At 39.6% G+C, this 20,467-nt stretch overlaps 1 protein-coding gene across 1 annotated transcript in view; it reads right to left on the reverse strand.

Moving 5' to 3' along the window:
* Positions 1-20,467, reverse strand: part of KIF25 (kinesin family member 25) — a 42,219-nt gene that overhangs the window by 2,512 nt on the left and 19,240 nt on the right. The window contains exons 8-13 of the mRNA XM_086745228.1: positions 19,483-19,550; positions 15,044-15,118; positions 10,480-10,629; positions 9,193-9,369; positions 4,309-4,460; positions 1,641-1,838 (exon numbers count right to left, since the gene is read on the reverse strand). Coding sequence (XP_086601354.1) covers positions 1,641-1,838; positions 4,309-4,460; positions 9,193-9,369; positions 10,480-10,629; positions 15,044-15,118; positions 19,483-19,550 — 820 coding nt within the window. The remainder of the gene's footprint in view (positions 1-1,640; positions 1,839-4,308; positions 4,461-9,192; positions 9,370-10,479; positions 10,630-15,043; positions 15,119-19,482; positions 19,551-20,467) is intronic.

The following is a 20,467-nucleotide window of genomic DNA, read 5'->3' on the forward strand; positions in this document are numbered from 1 at the left end:
GGCCAACCATTTCCTTAACTGCCTTCTGTCCCTTCTCTAGAGAGACAAAGAGGCTGTACAGAGAGAAGCTAGGGATCTTGTTTTCCCTTTAGGCCAGTATTTTTCCAACTGGGAGAACAAGAGAGGTGTTCAAGAGGCTAGAGTGAAAAGGCACAGTAACAGAAAGAAAAAAAAAACAACCCAGGAGTCTGGACAGTGAGGGCTGAAGAAATGTGACTGTGGGAGAGGATGGAGCTGGAATGGTTGACTCTCTTTGCAGAGAAGCACAGAGCATAACAGTTTGGAAGACCCTGCCAGAGGTGTCAATAATCTGAGACAGGATGTATCTCAGACTAACTTTATTGGGGTACAGCCATCCCCGGGCTTCTTTTATAGTCAGTGAAGGTGGACTCCTGAGACAATGGATATCACCCTCAAGCAGAAAACTGCAAATAGGTGAGGGGGTACACTGCTGATAATCTAAATTTGGTCAGGTGAACTTCCACAAAGCATTTAGCTGAGTTTTCAAACTGAAACCTAGTTTGCTAAAAAGGGACCACTTAGGTAGTAGGTGCAGTAAATGATCCAGGATGGCCGTGGAGCTAACAAGACTGGGTGCTGATGTACATTTGAAGTGTGTGAGACGCTTGCTACTGCTGCTCACTTTGATTTGTCCACATTTTAAAACAGTTTCGAGTTAACAGCTGCCCTAACTTTCATCAGAACAAGTCCAGCATCTTCAAATCTCTGCCAGTGTAGCTGACGGCAGAGGTTAGTCTGCTGTATGTGCTGGGCCACATCTAACACCGATCAAAGGAAGCACGGTTCTTCTGGGCTTCACTGGAGGATCTGGGCCATCGAGCCCCAAACTAAGAAAATGTTTGTCCTGGTTGAACTGAAGGAACGAACACACAGACTGTTGCTCAATTACACGTTTACCAGTTTCCAGCACTTAGAGCAAATGAAAAAAAATAATGTATTATATTAGGTTTCTCTGTAGAACAAAAGTTTAACAGTGAGCAACAAGAAGAATTCTTGGCAGTAAAGTAAAAGAGTCTTTCATAATACTGGTTCAGTTTTCAAAACATTATTTCTGGAATGGTACATTTGGCTGCATGGCTTTTCTTGGTAAGAAAGCTTGTCCTTTAGGAAATAATCAAGTTTTTGAAATTATTGTGTGCACAGAGGAGGGGGGAGGAGGAAAATGCTTTGAAGAAACAATGAAAACAATATTATCTTTTCAACACTAACTTCCTCCAAGATTTTTTCCACAATAGGGCAGAAAAACCCACACATGGTGATATCAATTATTACAGATATTTGTAATATTTAAATAATTTATACACTTTAAACATTTCTGTACAAAGACATGCTAATTTTCAAAGTAGAAAAACAAGCCTAATAAAACCAGTCTGAACAAATACTATACCTATGATATGGGTAACCGCCCTGGGCTTATTTTAGGCTTATGCAGTCGGATTTTCAGTTAAAATGTACCAGTGTAAAACTGGAACAATCAGGCCGACACATTTTGTCTATGTCAGAATCTGTGGGTTTAAACCACTCCCTGTGTGAAAGCAAGGTAGCACATATCCCTACAGAAAGAGGTAAAGGCCTAGATCTGGGAGGACCCAGGCCCATAAACAGACACGTTCGCTTACCGACACACTCGCTACCAGCCAGATCCACCAGCTGCAATCTAGTTTTGACTTGCTTCAGTTTCTCACTGGCTTCAAGTTGTGCTGGTGAAGAGGCTCTGGAAGAAGAGGTGGATTTACTGTCTCTCATTTTTTGTGGAAAGGTGCAGGAAACCTCTTTATTTAGTCTCTGACTGCTTCGCTCATCTTCCCATGAATTACCTGGAAAAAACAAACAAAGGGGAGCCTCCTACTGACACGGGAAATTGAGATGGGGAGAAACGGGCATCAACAGTGGAAGTACAGTATCTGCTCGTTTAGGCTATTCTACAGAAGCAATATACAAGTCAGAATCAAAGGCACAGGCAGGCTGAATGACTTTTTCTATCTTACTTAAGGTTTTGTTCATCAAACCGATCATGCTAGTTGTTAACGAAACTTGGGTGTAGGTTCTGTTGTATCTACTGTCCCCATCGTTCACACCTCTATCCAGAAAACAAGAAACAGGACTCCAGTAAAGACTTTAAAGGATATTTTTTCATGTTTTAGATTGACTGCAACCGAGGTGAGATTTTGAATGTTTGGGAACAGTAAGCTCTGAAGGCTGTTTCTATGTATTTGAAACATCACCTGCTGGTGCTCTGGCAAAAATAAAGTTCATCCTGCCTCTTCTATTTTGTCTTTTGCTGCTGTTCCCTCTAGACTTCCTTCAGCCCTCATATGCCACTGCTGCATCTCCAGATGATGAGCTCAATAGCGTTACTTCTACTTGTTCAGGTTGGTTACCTACTACTACTCCTGGTAGTTCTGTATCTGTGCTAGACTGCTTCATACCCTTCCTCTTCCTCAGCAGCAGCATCTGGCTTCCACTTTCTGCTGGGAAGGAAGAGGAAGATCGATTCTCTGGGAAAGCTGCTTTGACATTAACTTAGCAGAAGTATATGCAAAAAGGCTTTCCCAAGGCAGTTTTGCATTTTTTCTTCGGTGTTTTGGTTTTCATCCATCTCTGTCTGTGAAAGACATAAAAGAATAAAAGGCACACACTCTACTACAGATAATAGAGGCAATAGACTCTCTTAGGGACTTAAAGAGCCTTGTTGCAATAGTACAAATTTCCGAGCTGCAGACTGAATGGGGCTGCAGAGCTCTGTTCCTCTCCAGCCAGGTTGCTGTTGTTAATACCCGACGTAGCTGTTCACAGTGTAGACGGAGAAGCTGTGCTGGTTTACACAGACTAAATAGCTTCAGGCCATACAGTGTAAATATAAGTGTTCTTGCTGCTCTTCAGTTTGAGACAAAGAAATTAAGAAACTGCTCTCCTCAAACAACAGATATTACTGAAACAAAATGCTAAAAGACCTGAAGTAGTGCTGGCTTGTAAACCTTGGCTTTAGGTGCAGAACTCATCACAGACTTTACAACTTTTTATTTAGTGACTTAGATCTCTGGTGCTGAGATATTTGACAATTGCACCTAGCTTTTACATCAGGAATTTCTTCTTTTAAACAAGACAGAATGTGCTGTCACACTGCTGTAGCAAGGTCCCACGAGCAGTGCTGCTCTACCTGCCCATATCACACGTCTTCATCCAGGCACTATGAGCTGAAAGCCCGAGTCTGCATTCAACATAAATTGGACATTCTGTGGAGCTTTCCTGCCAGACACCATGGCGTAGTACGGTGACTGCAAAGGGAAATGGCAAAGGGAAGTCTGGACTGGACAAGATGGCTGGTATGCTAGCAGTGCAAACACTGTGTTTTGAAAAGTAACATCTGTCTGATTGACAAGAATCTGGAACTGGCTAGAACTGACATCTGGAATGTTCGAGCTGCAACTTGCAAAGTAACTGTGTCTTTTGGCAGAGCCCACAGGTAAGTGTGGGCACTGTTTGTTCTGTTTTGCTAATATTGTCGGTTTAATTTCTGATAGCAATCTAAGGGAAAAAAAATGTTAAATATTTTCCACTTTCTAAAACCATATTGTTGTTGCAGAGTATGAAGGAGATGGACCACAGTACTAGAAGCAGAGAGCCTAAATACAGCATGAGCAAAAGAAAACAAAGTTAACTCCCAAAAGCTGAAGTTATTCCTAAAGCAATAAACTGGTAAGTGTGGTAATGAAAAGTAGAAATGCAGGTTTTGCCATAGTAAATAAGACAACTATGTTGCCTGTTTCTACAGTGGCCTATTATTAACAGTTCAAGAGACTCAGAACTATTTTTTCCCGTTGCCCTGCAAAAACATCCATTAAATTCATTCTCACCCAAAAGCATATAATGTTCCCTAAAATGCATTGTTAGGTAGTTTTATCACAAATTTAGCATGAATAATTATATGAGATGTCATACAAAGTGATTTAACTACTCTATTTGAGTATCTATCTTATTGATACCTTATCTATATCTTATCTTATACCTATCCTTTCATTTGTTGTTTCATGCTATGAAACTTCAAGAACTCTGTAAGTCAAGACATGTAAAGAAAAATAAAAGTTTTAGTGAAAGTGAAAGTTTCAGTAGCATTCAAATATCAAAAAGAGGTCTGTTATTTAAGACGTTAAACAGTGGAAAAGAACTGAGGGAGTATATTAAACATTGGAAAAAGAAGGAAAAAACAATATGAAAATCTCTCAAGCCACACTATTTTTTGAAAATCAACTGGCTCTGGATGTATTTTAGTAACATCCTACTTACCAAAGTTATCGCCAGAGACAATTGTGGTTATGGTCAATGTAACTACCAGATGAGAACGAGAGGAATGAGCGTGCACCAGGGTTGGATGCCTGACTCTCAGCTGTAGGCCTTTGTTGACTAGATGCAAAAATTCAGATGCATTTTCAATAGTCCTATGAAGTAAAGAAACAAGCAGAAGATTTAACTGACTCTCAGTAAAAATCACATGAGAAAGCTCACAACTTACACGTGAATTTGAGCATTTCCACTTCCCTGCTCCTCTAACTCCTTATACTAATCTTAGTTTTGAGCTGCACAAACAGCTGTATATAGACTTTTTCAGATGGGATATAGTCCAAGATGAAAATTCAAGATAAAAGCTGTGATGTGGAACTGAAAGTGCTGAAGAAAGGGCCAGCCAGCCTTGCAGGTCTATAGGTACTGTAGATCTGCTCTAGAAGTGACTGAAATTTCTACATCTCCACACGTCGGAAGAAAAGACAGAGATTTAGACATTCCTGGAATCTCTGGTCTTACAGAAGTGGAGTTGTCCAGTTAATGTTAAGGTAGCTCCTGTTCTTTGGGAGGTACAGAATTAGGAAAAAAAAAAGAAGAAATTTCTCTGGGCCTTTGGAAATAATATTTTGCATTTGGAATTAAATCCAGAATCCTTGGGAAAAAAGTTCAATTCCAGGGGACTCTAGCGCAGTGTCAAAATACACAGGCATAAGTTTCTATAGAACATTTTATCTCATACTATCTGTTTTCTTTTCTAGTTAAAGGAAATACTGCAAATATGACCAATCAAAGGGCAAAAACCTTGAAAGTGAAATAAACTGATTAATTAAAGAAAAAACCACTCTGATTTCCCCCAGGTTTGCAATGTTTAAAACAAATGAGGTAAGATCACCTACCCTTTCTGTTCACTGCATTGTCTTCTTCAATAATCAGTCAGGTTACATCACCTAAACATTAGTTTCTAGATGAGGGTATAAATTATTATGACTGCATATCACAGCCTGGTTACTGAATGCCCTGTAACACCAGAACCATTAGTAACTCTCCTGACAGGCTACAGGCTTGGTTCCACATTGCTGCAGTGAGCAAAAGCAAGCACGTGATAAAAGGCATGACTTAGATTTGGCCAATTTCAGTGAAAGTCACACTGGGCACACACTTATTTTATGCTAAGAGCAGTTGTACTTAAAGAGTTTAGAGACAAAAGAGCTATACCCAGCTAAAACAATTCCCTCTGAAAATAAAGCAAGGGCATCTGAAGAACTGAATAACACCTAGTCACACCGTGCTTATAGACACCTGAGAGAAGCAGCCACCTAAAAGCAGTTCCCTGCGTAAGCAGGGCTGAAAGAGCTAAATGATCCCTGTAGACTTCACCGATCAATCCTGAGCCGCGCGTGCTGGCCTTCCCTGTAATATCTCTGCCTCTCTGCATCCGCTGGTAACGTCTCCCTGCTTGTTTGACCTGGCACCAGCAGCAAAGCAGTGGCTTTAGTTCTTACTGTCAGAGAAGGCAGAGCCTCACATGGCGGTGATCTGACTATTGCCTCAGGTCCAAGGAGGGAGATCCTGCCTTCCTGAGTTTCGAATGCTATCTTCCAATAAGCCGGTCAGCCAGGGCTGGCCAGCCTGAGAGGCAAGCAGCCTTCACTAGGATGTAGCACCAGGCAATTGACTTCTGCAAGCTGCTGCTGTGCACTGGCAAGGGGTCAGTGCTAAAAGCTGCTGTCTTCTAACTAGCATTGGCAGAAGAAGATGGGCCTCGGGGTAAGCTGTCAGTGCTGGTCACCTACTGGGAAACTGCAGTTGACTTTGGAGGTAAAAAGCATCCCCAGCACCGTGCTGCAAGCTTAGCACAGTAGCTTCTCAGCAGGACTGACAGTAATAATTTTTTAGTATAATCTCTATGACTTTATCATGCTGTATGTTCCGCACGTTCCAGGACCACATTCTACAAAGAGAAGCCCTGTTGTGGTTAGGTTAAAAATTTGATGCTGAATGTTCTCCAAAGTCAACCAAGCCGTAAAAGAAGAAAGAGACTGAGGTTTTTGCGATTCAGTAAGATGTACATGCTAGCAGGAAAGAGACTACTGTACTTTAATGGATATATGGAGAAGCCAGTGAGACCCAGCAGGCCAATATATTCTAGATTAAATATTATCACAAATGAGGATGTGTTTTTATTCAAAGCACCAGCTGTTTACTTTAGATTTCGGGCAGCTGGGTGGCCTCATTCAATGGTTCCCTTGCTTTGTTTAGGTTTGCTTTTTCTTATTAACCTTTCTGTGTAATTATTAATATAACCTGTTTATGAATTGGACTTTTTTCATTGCTTGCATTGTAATTGAGATACAAGTCCATATTATTATTTATATTTGCATTGGAATTGAGTATTTATCAATTGATTGAGATAAGTGGTTTTTAAGAGGTGCTTAGTTCAAGGCGCCAGGTTCCCTTACCATAAATTATAATTTACAGAAATAAACAGAGCAGCCATTTTATTAACTAGAAGGACAGATGAAACCTTATTGCAGATTCTAGTTCTTGTCTCTAAGGCACAAGTCCAGCTACATATCACCTCTCCCTTCCCCAAAGCCTAGGGAAATAGATGGGTCACCCACTAACTATGCAAAGCTCCCTTGGGAAAGGGAGTAGACATTTTTCAGGAATGAAACCAGGCCAGCATCTTGGTTACTGAAATACCATAATTAAAAATTACTTGGAGCTTCTGATGAAGCAGGAAAAGTTCAACTCCCATCATACACACACTATATGCACCCATCTTCATTTTCTAAGTTATATGGCTCCTTTCTTCTCTAGTCAAAGGAAAAAGATCAGCTCCTTCAAGAAAGATTCAGCACACATAGGTTAGGCTCTGCTCACAACCTCTTCCAAAGGAGTTTTTCATTCCCTTGACCAGAACCTTCACCCTTGACCAGCAGAACCTTAACCAGATGCTAAAAGTTTGAGTGGAGCCACAGTTGGGGAAATCCAAGAGCAGAGACTGAGAGGAACCAGTCAGCATAATGCAGACAGAGAGGGAAAAAGGATTCATTGCTTCAAGCTCCAGTCATTTTTAATTCATTCCACACACTTACGGAGCATGCAGAGTGCAATCAAGGATGCAGAATTTCTCTGGAAATCATTTAACCTCAAGACTGAAGAGCAAGCATATCCCAGGTACAAATGTGAATCCTTCTTAGAATATTGCAGTGATTATTATTTCATAGAAAGAGAGTTATATAGCTCCCTTAGTTAGGAAAGCCACTTCACAATTTCTCTGGGGTTCCACTTTTCTATGGGCAATTCAATGGCTAGAAAATACAAGTCAATAACTGTCTATAACTAGGTAGAATAAAAGTATGTTTGCGCAACCCTCCAGTACATTCTTGTATTTTTATCAAGGCTTTCTGGCAATAGCATAAACTCACATAAATAAACAACTACTAGTCTGCTTACTGACTAAGTCCCACAAGACAAAAATACTGCCTTCAATTATTTCCGCTGAGGGTACGTTTTATTTTAATTGGGGGAGGGAGGGATGCTTTTCATATCTGACTGCTAATTCCTCCTGGAAAAGTAGAGATTAGACCATGACAAGCACTATTATAGAGAAGTGAAGAAAACCATAATGTTTCCCCCAGAAACATAACACCACTATAATAGTATGCTAAACATTTCAATAGGGCAAGATGTTTCTTTTCACAAACATCATTTGCCCAAGGAGCAGAACATTTTTCTTCCTCTCTGTAGTGCACAAGCAGAAATGTTCCCTTCTGGCATCTGTTCATGTGCTAGGCTCTCACAGGGAGAGATGTCCAGTAGCTTAATTTCACTGGGTAGCATCACCTCTGTGGTGCCACTAGTACTGCTTGTCATATTTTTTTTTTTTGCTAATGTTGATTTAATACCAGCATAAACAACATAGCCATTTCTAAAATGAAGCATCTGAAACAGATTCACTCTTGCTAATGGATGAATTGTTATGAATGTGTGATTTTTACCATCTAATTAGCCAAGTGTTTTATATATAAGAAAGTGTAACACATTTGCTTTGTATACTACACATACATAACACCAAGAATCATTCCCACGTGTACCAGAACAATCCTTTGTAATGCCTAGTAAGTACAAGAAGGCATTAAAATAAGTATAGCTGTAGCCTTAAATACCTTAGCTCTCCCTACACCATCAAGATGTGTAAATACAAACTTACTGTATACCAAAGCTAAGAAGGTATATATCTTAAAACTGAATGAGTAGAAGCTTAGCTACTTCTTAGCTTTTAGTTTTTCAAGAGCTATGGGTTCAAATGCCAGCATATCAATTCCCACTTTAATGCCTCCAGCTATGAAAACAGAATACCAAGCAGTGTAAGATGGGTATTTATATTAAAAGATCACTTTGAATCTTATTCTTTCTAAAGTACTTTTTAAAACTCAAATGTGTATAGGGAAAGAGAACACTCTACAGCTGCTTAAAAATCTACAAGAAGTACATCTGTAAATTTTATAATTTGGTAAGACTGAAAGGAAAGTGATTTGTGTCTGGGTTACCCCTTCTTTTCTTACAGCTGACAAGGTGCCCTAGATCCAGCAACAACTAAATACACAGCTATCTTCAGGCATTCTCAGTGGAAAGCACTTAACACAGGAGTATAACCCAAACTAATTGTACTGTTATCTCTGAACGCATTTTGACATTCGCAGCCAACTGCAGTCTAATAGACAGAGCTAATGGAAACAGCGAGAACCGTTCTTTTGCATACGGCGAGGATTCATTGTTTAGAAGCAATAACTGGTACCTATAATGAAATTTAGTGACAACCATACATTGCATGGACACCACATCATGGTCGGAGGGTGAGGATTCAAATCGTGTACTTACTCATGTGTAAGCAATGGAACATCACTCTTTCCTTCTCTGGTTGTGACAACATCCCGTTTGACGCCAAATACTTTTCCACAACTGTCTTTGGCCAGAAGATCAAAAATTTCATTATTATACACTTCTACAACAGAAACCTCAACCCAGTAGCTTCCTGGTGGCTTTTCTGAAATAAGCCTGGAGAATAAAAATAGAAGAAAAAAAAAAGAAGAAAAAAACCCCAAAAAAAAAAGTTGAAGTCAAACCCCAAGTGAACAATCTGTAAATAAAGATCTATTCTTTAATTGTAATCTGATTACAATCTGATAAAAGTGCTTATTAAATATCCACAGCTGTGGCTTTGCCTCATCCACACACTAATGTGAAGCTGAAGAATCAGAATATACAGTTAAATTATATGTGAAGCAGTAAATAAAACTTCATTTTCCAAACAGCTGTGCCAGCTTAAATTGTTTTTCTCTGCTAGCCTTCCTCTTGCCTCAAGATTTTTTAATACCATTTCTTTGCTGGATGTTATTGCATTCAGAGCTTAAGGTATGATAAACTCTGACAAAGTGCAAGCAATGAACAGGCAGAGATGGTAAACTGCCCAGCTAGATCTGTAAGAGGTTATCTGTCCACAGCCTCAGAAAAATTCATAAATTAAGGGCTTGTCTATGCAGGAGCGTATTTAGAGTTAGACACAGTTATTCTAGTACAAAATTGGATCTTTGATTTATCTTACACCATTCTGAAAAAAAAAAACAGGCTTAGCTGGAAAAACCTCTAATGGCTCTTCTATTGTCACACAGCAGTGCATGAGTTCAAATCGTGCACTAGGTTCAACCAAAAAAAAAAATAATCTAAGAATTCTCAAAGCAAGAACAGATCGTGGGTAAAAGTTCTATCATTCTTCTTGGGGACTGGGTTCTAATCTGGATCCTCTTCATCTATTCCAACTGTCAATTTTCACAAAACTTGTAAAAACTTAATTATCTTTTGGGCTTCCACAACTATGGTTGAAACATATTCAAAAGTTAATTAGGAGTCTGAAAGACAGACACAGCACACTGTGTTAACACACAGCAAGATTGTATAATCTTATTTTCTTAGAAGATCAGACTAAGCAGGAGAGAGACTAGAAAGCTATATCAAAACTGAAATATCGAATGGCAGTTAGAGAAGCTATAAATATTAACCATTGTGAAACTGAAATATGTAATGATAAATACATAACAAACATTTCTTCATCTTTTCTATAAAGTTTAAGGTGACTGTCACTGACATGAGCCTTTACTTGGTTGTTACCTGAACACTTCTTGGGTAGCTCGAGGAATAATTCCAAGTTCTGATTCATCTTCTATGGAGAATGCCAAGTTATCCTCTAACTGTGGTCCCAACATTGTGTATGTCTTCCCACTTCCAGTTTGCCCGTAAGCCATGATACACACATTGTACCTGAAAATTAAAAGGGCCTTCATTTGTTTTACCATTACCAAATGTGTTTGCTAGGTGGCAAGTCAAACCCCAAACAATTTGGACACACAAACTGAAATAAAAAAATAAATACACTGCCCCTACAGATTTATTTCTGGAGATCTCAAAATCTGACAGAAATTAAAGTACTGCTCAAAACATCGCCTAAACAGATTTTACTTTTTAAGCAGAGTTGAAGGGAGGCTTTTATGCAGCATTTAAGGGATGCTTAGCTTGGAATGACTGATGAGGTTAGACCTCCTGCCTGCCCAACTTCCAGTTCGTGCACTACTGAGCTGCTTGTTAATCAGCTCCTGTAGCACTGCAGTTTACAGTACAGCATTTTAAAAGTAAACCATTGCTGGGTTTGATTTGTCTTACGGTGCTATGCTGCAAACCACAGCACTAAGATCTTAACAGCTGGGAACTGTAAACTCTTCCGCTCTCGTAATCTTTTTTTTTCAGGCAGGCTCATCAGTCATAGCCCTCAGTGACTGGAAAAGATAAGGCAGCCCTAATAATAAGAGGCACAAATTTTAAACCAAATGCATTTGTTCAGTATGAGCACGCACACAAAGACTACTGTGGAATAAAGGTGGTAGGAACTGCCCTGGTGGGGACTTGTAGGCGGTGAAAACGTACAATGTCACTGTAAGGTACAGGCACCTGTGGAACACAATTCATCATCTTCTCCAGTAGACATGTAAAATAAGTCTAATGAGCAGAACTCTGAAAATGCCTGTTTCTCTGCACTGAAAATAATTTTAAAACTCCACAGCTGTGAGCTCTGTTGTGGCTGTCTGTGCCGCAGGGATCTGCATTTAGATGTATGAATCCTATCCAGAAAGTGTGTTTCTAACACAGTCGGATCAAAGTCAGCATCTGAAGCAAAACGAGTGGGCGGATACGAATGCATCCCGCCACAGCACTACTTTGTATGGAGGACCAGTACTGTACCATGCAGCTGAAGGTCAGGCCCCGCTCGGCTACGTCTGCTCTGCAGCACCTGCCAGCACCTTGGCGTTGACCACAGAACCGTGCCAGCAAAAACTCTTGGAAGACATGCAGGTATGCTGACAGGATGGCTCCTTCCCTCTATCTTGTTTGTTCAGAGACACAGCATTAGCAGAACCTCCATACACAGCGAGCGCTTTGCAGTACGCTGAAATTTCTGTTCTTCTAGAGATTTGCAAGAATGAGCTTGCTCCTGTTCTGCCAGGGAGTAAAATTTCACTGCCTAAGCTAATACCTCCTCCGTGGGCAGACCTGAACAGCTGCTTTTGGTTATCCGATGCTTTTCTTCATATAAAAAAATGTTGTTTCAAGCACATGCCAGCCAATTTCAATGAACACCCTTCATCTAATTGGTTTAAATTTATGGTTTCAAGTCATGAAATACTTATATGGCCTTTGCAGAGAAATATATTTGCAGTAATTCTTTTGCATATTAAACATTCTAAAAGCAATTGTTTTTGGGGGATTATTTAGAAAGCTTTCTCTTGTTAGAAATAAATGTGGGCTGATAAGCAATACAGCAAATACCTAGGTATCCCTTCTGGGGATACAAAGTCAAAGTTGCAGTTGGTGAACCTATAGCAAGTTCCCTCCACATTTCAGGATGCCGAATATAAAATAGAAGTCTAGTCATAGATTTGATGAAGTAAAGGACATGAGATAACTGTAACTGAAAATAAAGAGCACTACAGCAAAATGAAATGTGCTAGAAATTAGGGCTGTAAACCTGAAACAAGGGATTTCTCTTAAGTGTTTACTGCTGACACAATTCTACGTGCATTTATGTCAGTGGAAAAGCTCCCACTAATTTTGGTTGTTTTCAGCTAGGCTAACAATAAGCAATTGTCACAATTCCATGCTTAATGCACACTGCCTCACCAGTCCGTAGCTTATCAAGCCTTCTAGCCCTGCTTCAAAACCAGAGAGATCTTTGGAACCAAAAAGGGAGGCAGAAGTTTGCAAGTAGTAGCTTTCCTTAGGAAAAACAGAATGGAAGTATTTTTAGAAGTCTCAAAATTTCATATAGTGCAGCTATTCAAATTTTCCTTAATTGCTACTTGTTAGAAAGTAAGCATCACGGACAAAATAGTTCTGACAAGATACAGATGATACAATTAGAAGCAAAGTAGAGGGGTGCTTGTAGCATTGAAGATGGAGATGCAAATCAGGTATCAGTCAATGATAACTTCTCTGCCGAAGCCAAAACAGTATGTCAGTAAGCGCAAATGAGCTCAAACTATCCAAAGGAGTATTACCTAAGCAGGCACAGAAGAGAATGAATTGTTGGGTATTCCAACAAGACAAGCAGCAGACTAGTTTATATTTACCTAGTTTACGGGGTTGGTGTTCTGGTTCCAACATAAGTGTTTCCAATAGAGCAATCTGAAAACTCTGGATTATGATTCACCTGTGTGCCCTAACATTTCTCCTTCTTCAGTCTCCTTCATTAGTTATATTCTTGTTGCAAAAGTTCTTACTGTCAAGCTAGAATACTAACAGTTTTTCTCCTGAAGAGTGTGGGTGTTTAGTATGGCAAAGTTGTCACTAGGAGAGAACACTGTTATAGGAAATCAAAGGAGGAGAAATGTATACTTCTTTAAAATAAATAAACAAGTTTGATTTTACAGTGCTGTAAAGGAAATAAATGTTATCTTACTCCCTTGCTGGCCCTGTATGGCTAACTGTAAACTTTGAAGCCTGCTATACTTTGACTATTTTGCATATGAGACAATCTTTTCTTCCTGTATATTTATACTGAAAAATGAAACAATTCATTAAGAAGGAAAAATAAAGAAAAAATAAAGAAAAGGAGTTGACCACTCTGTTCTACTTAAGCTAAAAGTTGTTACAGACCACTTTGGAGCCCAGACTAAAACAATCAGGAGCAGCGAAAAGGTTCAAGGTTCAGATGAAGTATGTCTGTTTCCCATTTACAGGGGGAAGGCTGCTGAGAAACACGGCTTGTACGCACAGCCTCGCCTTCCCTGAAAATCTGCTTCTGTTTAAATGGCACTTCTGGAAGAACAAGACAACTCTCCTGTTTTCAATAACAGAACATTTCCTAACTGAATATAGAAATCTTAGCTTTTAGGACAGGATTGTCTCAATGTGGAAATTAGAAAGTGGGAAGAGAGTAGATGAAGGTAGAGATCAGATATGTCTGAAGATACACAGGCAACGTATCGAGCCAAAGCGAACTTAGGTTCATTGCAAAAGGAAAAGCAGAAGGAGAAAACAGTGGTTATAAGGACTTCTTCAAACTCCTCCAACCTAGTCGTCCCTAGGTTGCTTAGCTATGGAAACTGGTTACTCATCCTTGGTAAACTAGAATAATGCCGTATGGGCCATATAGGACTTTGTTAGCCCAGGTAGCCCTTGGGCTGTGGCATGTGTAAAGAGATGGCTGGGATTTCCCAATATCCACAACATCCCGATATGGCCCTTCTAGGTTGCTTTTAAGAAACGGAGACTTGGAAACTTCAGTGTGCAGATTGCCAGCAACAAGGATTGCCACTGTTCAGTTGTGCCACTGCGGATGGAAAGGGACTGGCTTTCCCTCTACAGGGAGGGGAAGATCCATGACAGCTCTACAACCACTGTGTATAATTGAGTGGAATTAGAGTGAGGGTGAGGAAGGAGAAGGGAAGTTCTACATAAATCTCAGTTCAAGCCTCAAGGGTTATAACAATGTGCACTTCAAAGCTTCGCCAGAGTAGCTTAAGTTGGCTCTCGTATAAATGAAGAATCACCCTTTGTGAACTTCAGTGGCTAGAAGTAATTACACATATTTGTTAGTGGTGGTTACTGATCAGTTTTGTATTCAAATCAGAATTCTCTTTTAACCCCAGTGCCTGAAGGACCGTTAGAACTGCGACTGAGGATGCTCAGTTCTGGTTCAACCAGGAACTGATTGTATCACCTCCTATGGCCTGTGCTGTGCACGAAAACTGAAGAGATGATCAGAGTGGCCCTGGCAGGCCTTTCATATGTGAATACACTGTTGGAAAAGCTGTATCATACTGTGCCTACAACTGGAAAACCGTTATAAAACATAACCTACCAAAACACACACACAAAAAAAAGATAGTATCCTCCATTAGAAGCAATGCTTAAGTTTGCCAGAAAGAGACCAGAGAAGAAAAACTAATTTTTTTTTTCCCCAAATTTGTCTGGTCTGCTAAGATTTGTAAACAGTGTTTTCACTGTTCATATGGGGAAATAACATTCGCTTGGTGTTGTGTAGAAAGAAAACAGGAAAATGCAACTGCAAAGCCACAAAACTTGACAGGATTGACACTAATAAGTTTGTTGGTTTTTTTTAATTGCTGGATTTCAGTAGTTTATTGCCCTTTAACTTTCTTACTGCCACCTTTTAACTTACCCATCCAGGAGAGATGTTAGCAAAGGGGACACGTCTGCAAATACTGTGTCTTGAGACTCCGAAGCACTGTAAACTCTGAGGAGCAAAGTGCAATGATTAACTGAATAAAAAAATATAAATATGTTGTCACAATACAATTATACAAAGTAGGGAAAATGTAGGCCAGTAGCATAAAACTTGTGATCTGCTGACATTTCTGTCAGGGAACTGAAAATTAGAACTCCAAGGTTCTTGCCCACTTTTTGGGAACAGTTGTCTGTGCTGGAAGGAACAACCCGCAGGTGTACACCTCTGGATCCCTGAGCTCATCCTAATCTTTCTGCCCACCTCTCTGGTAGATGGAGTCTTTTTTCAGGCTGTACTAGATCCACGTTACTTTCTCCCGCCTACCAAACCGTGAAATATCCCTGCTGCCTGCGTCTCATTTGTGTTACACTAAGGAAGGGAGTGTTCAGGTTGTGCTTCCCTTTAGATGCGGATAAGATTTGGAAAAAAAAAAAAATGAAAGAGGTACAGAGGCTGCAAACTTGCCTTGGGACTTGTCTCAGAAGAGTCTGTGGCACAGCAGAAATCAGAAGGCCCCTGAGGGTCATGTTTCAAGATGCACAGTCTTTGTGGGCAGCATCAGCCTAAGGTATTTCCATCCCCAACCCTGTTGAACTATCTACTCTGAAATAAACACTTCTTACTCAGAAGACTTTGTTTTACATTGCAATGTGGATTTCAGACTAATTTTTAAACAGAATGAAAGACAATTAAGTTGAATGAGTTATTCTGCCTCTTAGAAAAGAGCAATGACAGTACAATCGTTGGGCCAGAACAATGATGTCTGAAACAACTGCATGCTTTTTTTCAAATTCAAGGGGAAAAAAAAGCTAACAAAGGGATCTTAAAAAAAAAAGTTTTTCCTCCAACCCTTTCAACTATCATGTTTGTACAACATAAAATCAAGACCTGAAAATAGGAAATCATCAAAGGGAGGAAATTCTGATCATAAACTGTGGACATCCTAACTAATTCATTTCTTCTCTAGCACACCAAAAACGTGTCCTCCACAAGATTACAGCCTGCAGCAAGTACTGTTATACAAGATGAACAGAATCTGAAACATGAATGTCATTAGCCACACTTAAGTATTTGAGGTATGAATGTTTATCTTTCGAAAAAGCTTCCTTTGCTTATATCTTTCTGTTGTGATTCTGTTTTGTTTTGTTTAGCTGTTTTCCAAAGAGTGAAGTGTGTTCTTTATAGCTTATAGCAAAACAACTAATTAGAAACAGGAATTTTGGTAGCAGCAAACATTACAAAGCAGAGCTACTTCCCTGTGTACATAGTATAATAGCACACTTCACTTACCAGTATTCCACAGCTTGTATACGATACTACAGTTTTAGTAGTTTAGAGTCCTCTGTAACATTTCCTCAGGCTTCTTTGTATGTTTGACCAGGATCTGGCCACTACAGTCTACAGCCTGCACAAATATAGATTTTGTATTCATGTTCTCCATAAATAAGACTGTACAGAGGGATCACTGATAAACAGATACAGAATTAGAGCCAACTCACTTAGTTCAGTGTTTTGTTCCTGACAAAAGTCACAGGAACGAGCAAGAAACAGTATGGTGGCTGGAGAAACAATAATTTGTGTGTCTCATCCTAATCCTTAAAAGCAGTAAACTGGCCTCAAAACTGAAATATAAGTTGAATCTCTGTTTCAAAAAAATATTATTAGAATCAGTATTCAGTTTCTTTTTGCATCTTGCTGAATTCTTGGCCTGGAGTAACATCCTGTGGCCATGTGTTCCACAGTCTAATTGTAAGTTGCATGAAAATGTACTCTCTTTAATCAGGAAAGGAGCACTTGTCTGGCTTGATGGATGCTTGTCTTGCCATTCCACTGATGTGCTGTCATACTACACTGGGAAACCGACAAATATGCAGAGATGTGGCACAGTTCATACTGGGAGGACACAGAAACTGAATAGCAATACTCCATCCTTGCTTCGCATGCATACATGGGTATGCTTCAGTAAACTTTGAACATCAAATCTGCAAGGTCAATATAAGACAGCAAAAGCACTTCCATGCACTTTTCTCTGCTTCATTTATCATCTGCAATCAATGAAATATTCATTAGCATCAAGTCCTCCATCTTAACCAACTAGACCTCTAACAGTATGTATTGAAATGATTTTTTTTTTCTTAACACATCAAAACACCTCAGAGCTACCACATTAAAAGAATAACTTAAAAGGTATTTTAGAGATGAGAATATTCATACTGTCTTCACTTGCTGTTGATGGGTTTTGCTGTCTAATAAAGCAAACAGATTGCTATCGATCACAACCAGGGCTAGAATCAACCAGTCTTAGTAGTCTCTTTGCCCTGAAAAGTAGTACAGCCATAGCTAACTACGTCAAGCTCAGGTTCTGGTAGCTGTTCAGAGGAAAGGCATGGGGCTCCATGTTACAGTAACTACTCCAAATATTTACTCAACTTCCTAACAGGGTTTTACTGCCACTACTTAGCTGCTGTGGTTCAAATGCTACCAGTACCCAAATGAAGTAGTTTAAAGATGGCTTGAACTAGGTTATGCTACGCCGTAATCACAGCACTGGCTGAAGCATGGACACCCACTTAATTAGCTATCTGAGACCTTGAAAGATGCAGCAAATTCAGAGAATCTCTTTCTATAAGCCCAAGTGTTTTTACCAGAATGATGACAGTTTTATCCCTGTGTAGCGATTAATGTTAATTTCACCTTGAAAATTCTGAGCTTCTTTTTTATTTTGCTAACTGATTTGCCAATAAAATTATAAAAGCATAACATGCTGAAAGCTGGAATTTTCTTCCTGAGCTGAAATAAAATATTTTGACATTTATTAGTTCCATAAAACTTTGTTAAAAAAATAAACATTTTGAGTTCATAAGAACCATATGCTCTTCTGTTTATAAAAAAGAGCTGTGCTGGGACACTGAAAAAACATTCCCCAAGAACTGCATTCTTTGGGGGATTTACATTTTTTTAACCCTTTTCCTGATTAACAGGATCTACACCACATGTCCAGAGTCACAGCACCTCTGGAGTCCTGTGTCAATACCATTAACTGTGTTGCTCTGCAGAGCTGAATTCCAGCATTATTCTGCATTTACTTCAACTGGTATGGCTGTGTTAGGTATAGCTGGAGGGCGAAAGGAATTACTTCGAGTAGCTTAGCAGACGTGCAAGGAAGCCATGTACCTTGAGAGATCGCATATGCCTTGTATCAAGGGACTCCTATAACCTATCGGGTCAAGATTTGCATTATCTCAGGACTTTCAGTTATTTGGTGGCCTCAACAACAGCAGTCTGCGGTCTTCATGAGTAGGAAGAGGCAGCATCCAAGAAGGATGTTTTGAGGAAAGGGTGAATGACTGGCAATGTTTAGCAAACCTACAGCAGTTCAGACTGAAAAGGCTCAGACCTGGAGTTTAAACAAGGACAGATAATTCATGTTGGATACACCTGACTTTAAATCAAGTTTTGCCTTCAAGCAAGGAAGCATGAAATTGTCTTCATGTGTTCTGTTTCCAGAGTGTTTTGATGCATGGTTCAGGGTAGAGATCCTACTATATGAGACATTGCGATGTACAGATGCAAAGTTTGCATTCGGAAAAAAAGGCATGGGGTAAAATTTTATATTTCTTCATTTACAGAGACATAAGTTTTATTAATTTAACTCTTCATTTCTGTTTTCAGAAGTTCAGGTCAGCTCCATTCTGAAGAAACATAAAGCACCTTTCAGCCTGACTCCTTGCAGTTTTCTGTCTTGCAGACTGACTCTCCGGTGTCTCATAAGGCACAAATACCAATTAAAACCCTTATTACAGCTGGTGCATTCAAAAATCTCTCTCATCTATGTGGATTCTTGAGCATCAAATAAGGAAAGTGGTCACACTATAGCCTGTCCCTTGGGAAGCATTGATTTACATGCTACTAGTCTACTGTACTGTCTATCTTCAGGCCACTCTAAGTTAAAAGTAGCATGGCTGAACATTGAGTCAAGTCCTCAGTCCAGTTTCTGGCTCAGTCATGCTGTATGTCTAATGCTGAAGTCACACAATCCACCTCAAGTCCTTTCCTTGAAAATGTGGATAACATTTTGCTGTCTCACAACATGTTGCAAGGATCACAAGAGCTACTCAGACTATGAAGAGGGTCAAATAAGTCGCTACACACAGGTTTTAAGCCGAGGCATATCAGTAGTCTTCACTGAGAGGGAAGACTAAGTGTGTCATCTATATCCTGAAGTGCATTATTCTGTCCTGGGAAGAACATAAATATCACATAAATAATAATTAAAAAAAAGAACATCACCTTCTAACCAGTGCCTACTTAAAAAAATTAGCCTTCACTATACCAAATCTTCCAGCAACCCAGATTGCTACAGGACTACCCACCTCTCAAAGTGAAAAGTCTTGTTTATTGATGCATGACCAGGACGGCTACACTTTACAAGGACAGTTTCCTAAGAGAAAAACAAAATACTTATAGTTAATATAGGCGCACACACAGACACAGAATATTTATCATTTCTAGTGTTCCAAGTGACAGAAGTAATTAAGGATCATGAAGTCCAAGGCCCTGCTCCAACAGTCACCAACACATGAGGCTTTAGAGCCTGTACACTGCAGTGAACTAGCAAGACCACAAGAAAGGATCTCAAAACACATTCAGATTATTCAAGAACAACCAACACAAAATATATGCACTTAAGTTCACAACAAAGATCCAAATCTTTACCTGAACTTCTTATGTGCCTAGAAAACCACAAGCAAGTAAACCCAACCTCCCTAACTGCCACCATAGGTAGAAAAAAATGGCAGAGAGCCCTTTTTTATTACTGACCAGTTTTCACAGTGCCTTTTCAGATTGATTTCGTGTATATTTGTGCCTAGAACGGAGCAGAAGATGCACATTTCATAGAACATCACGCTAGTCCACAACTGTGAGAAAGAACTGCAATTGGTAAAATTCCATGAGTTCTTAGCAGAATCTGCTTTCCAGATGGATTATATAGTAGTTTTGTAAGTCTGACAGATATGTAAGGAGCACTTTAAACTATTACCAGAGTGTAATCATGGCAGTCTGGCATGCCTTACATAGCAACTTCTGTGTCCTTTTGCTCCTCATAGCATATGTTGCTTAATTGCAGAGAAAAGTAAAGAAAAAAAATGTGGTGGTTTATGACAATTTGGGTGGAAGCTCACTAGCGCACAAAATATTTCCTCTAATTCAAGAAGGTTTCCTAGCTTACTAACCTGTGGTTCCATTACTGTATTTGATGGGAGCGCTGAAATTCCTACTGTGCTTCAGACAAGTAGCTTGGAGTGCTGAACTCATGGCCTTCAAATGAGTATTGCCACAGAATGAACTCAATAAAGA

Source organism: Chlamydotis macqueenii, chromosome 3, assembly GCF_036417535.1.
Source record: "Chlamydotis macqueenii isolate bChlMac1 chromosome 3, bChlMac1.mat, whole genome shotgun sequence".
In the NCBI taxonomy this organism is placed as follows: Eukaryota; Metazoa; Chordata; class Aves; order Otidiformes; family Otididae; genus Chlamydotis; species Chlamydotis macqueenii.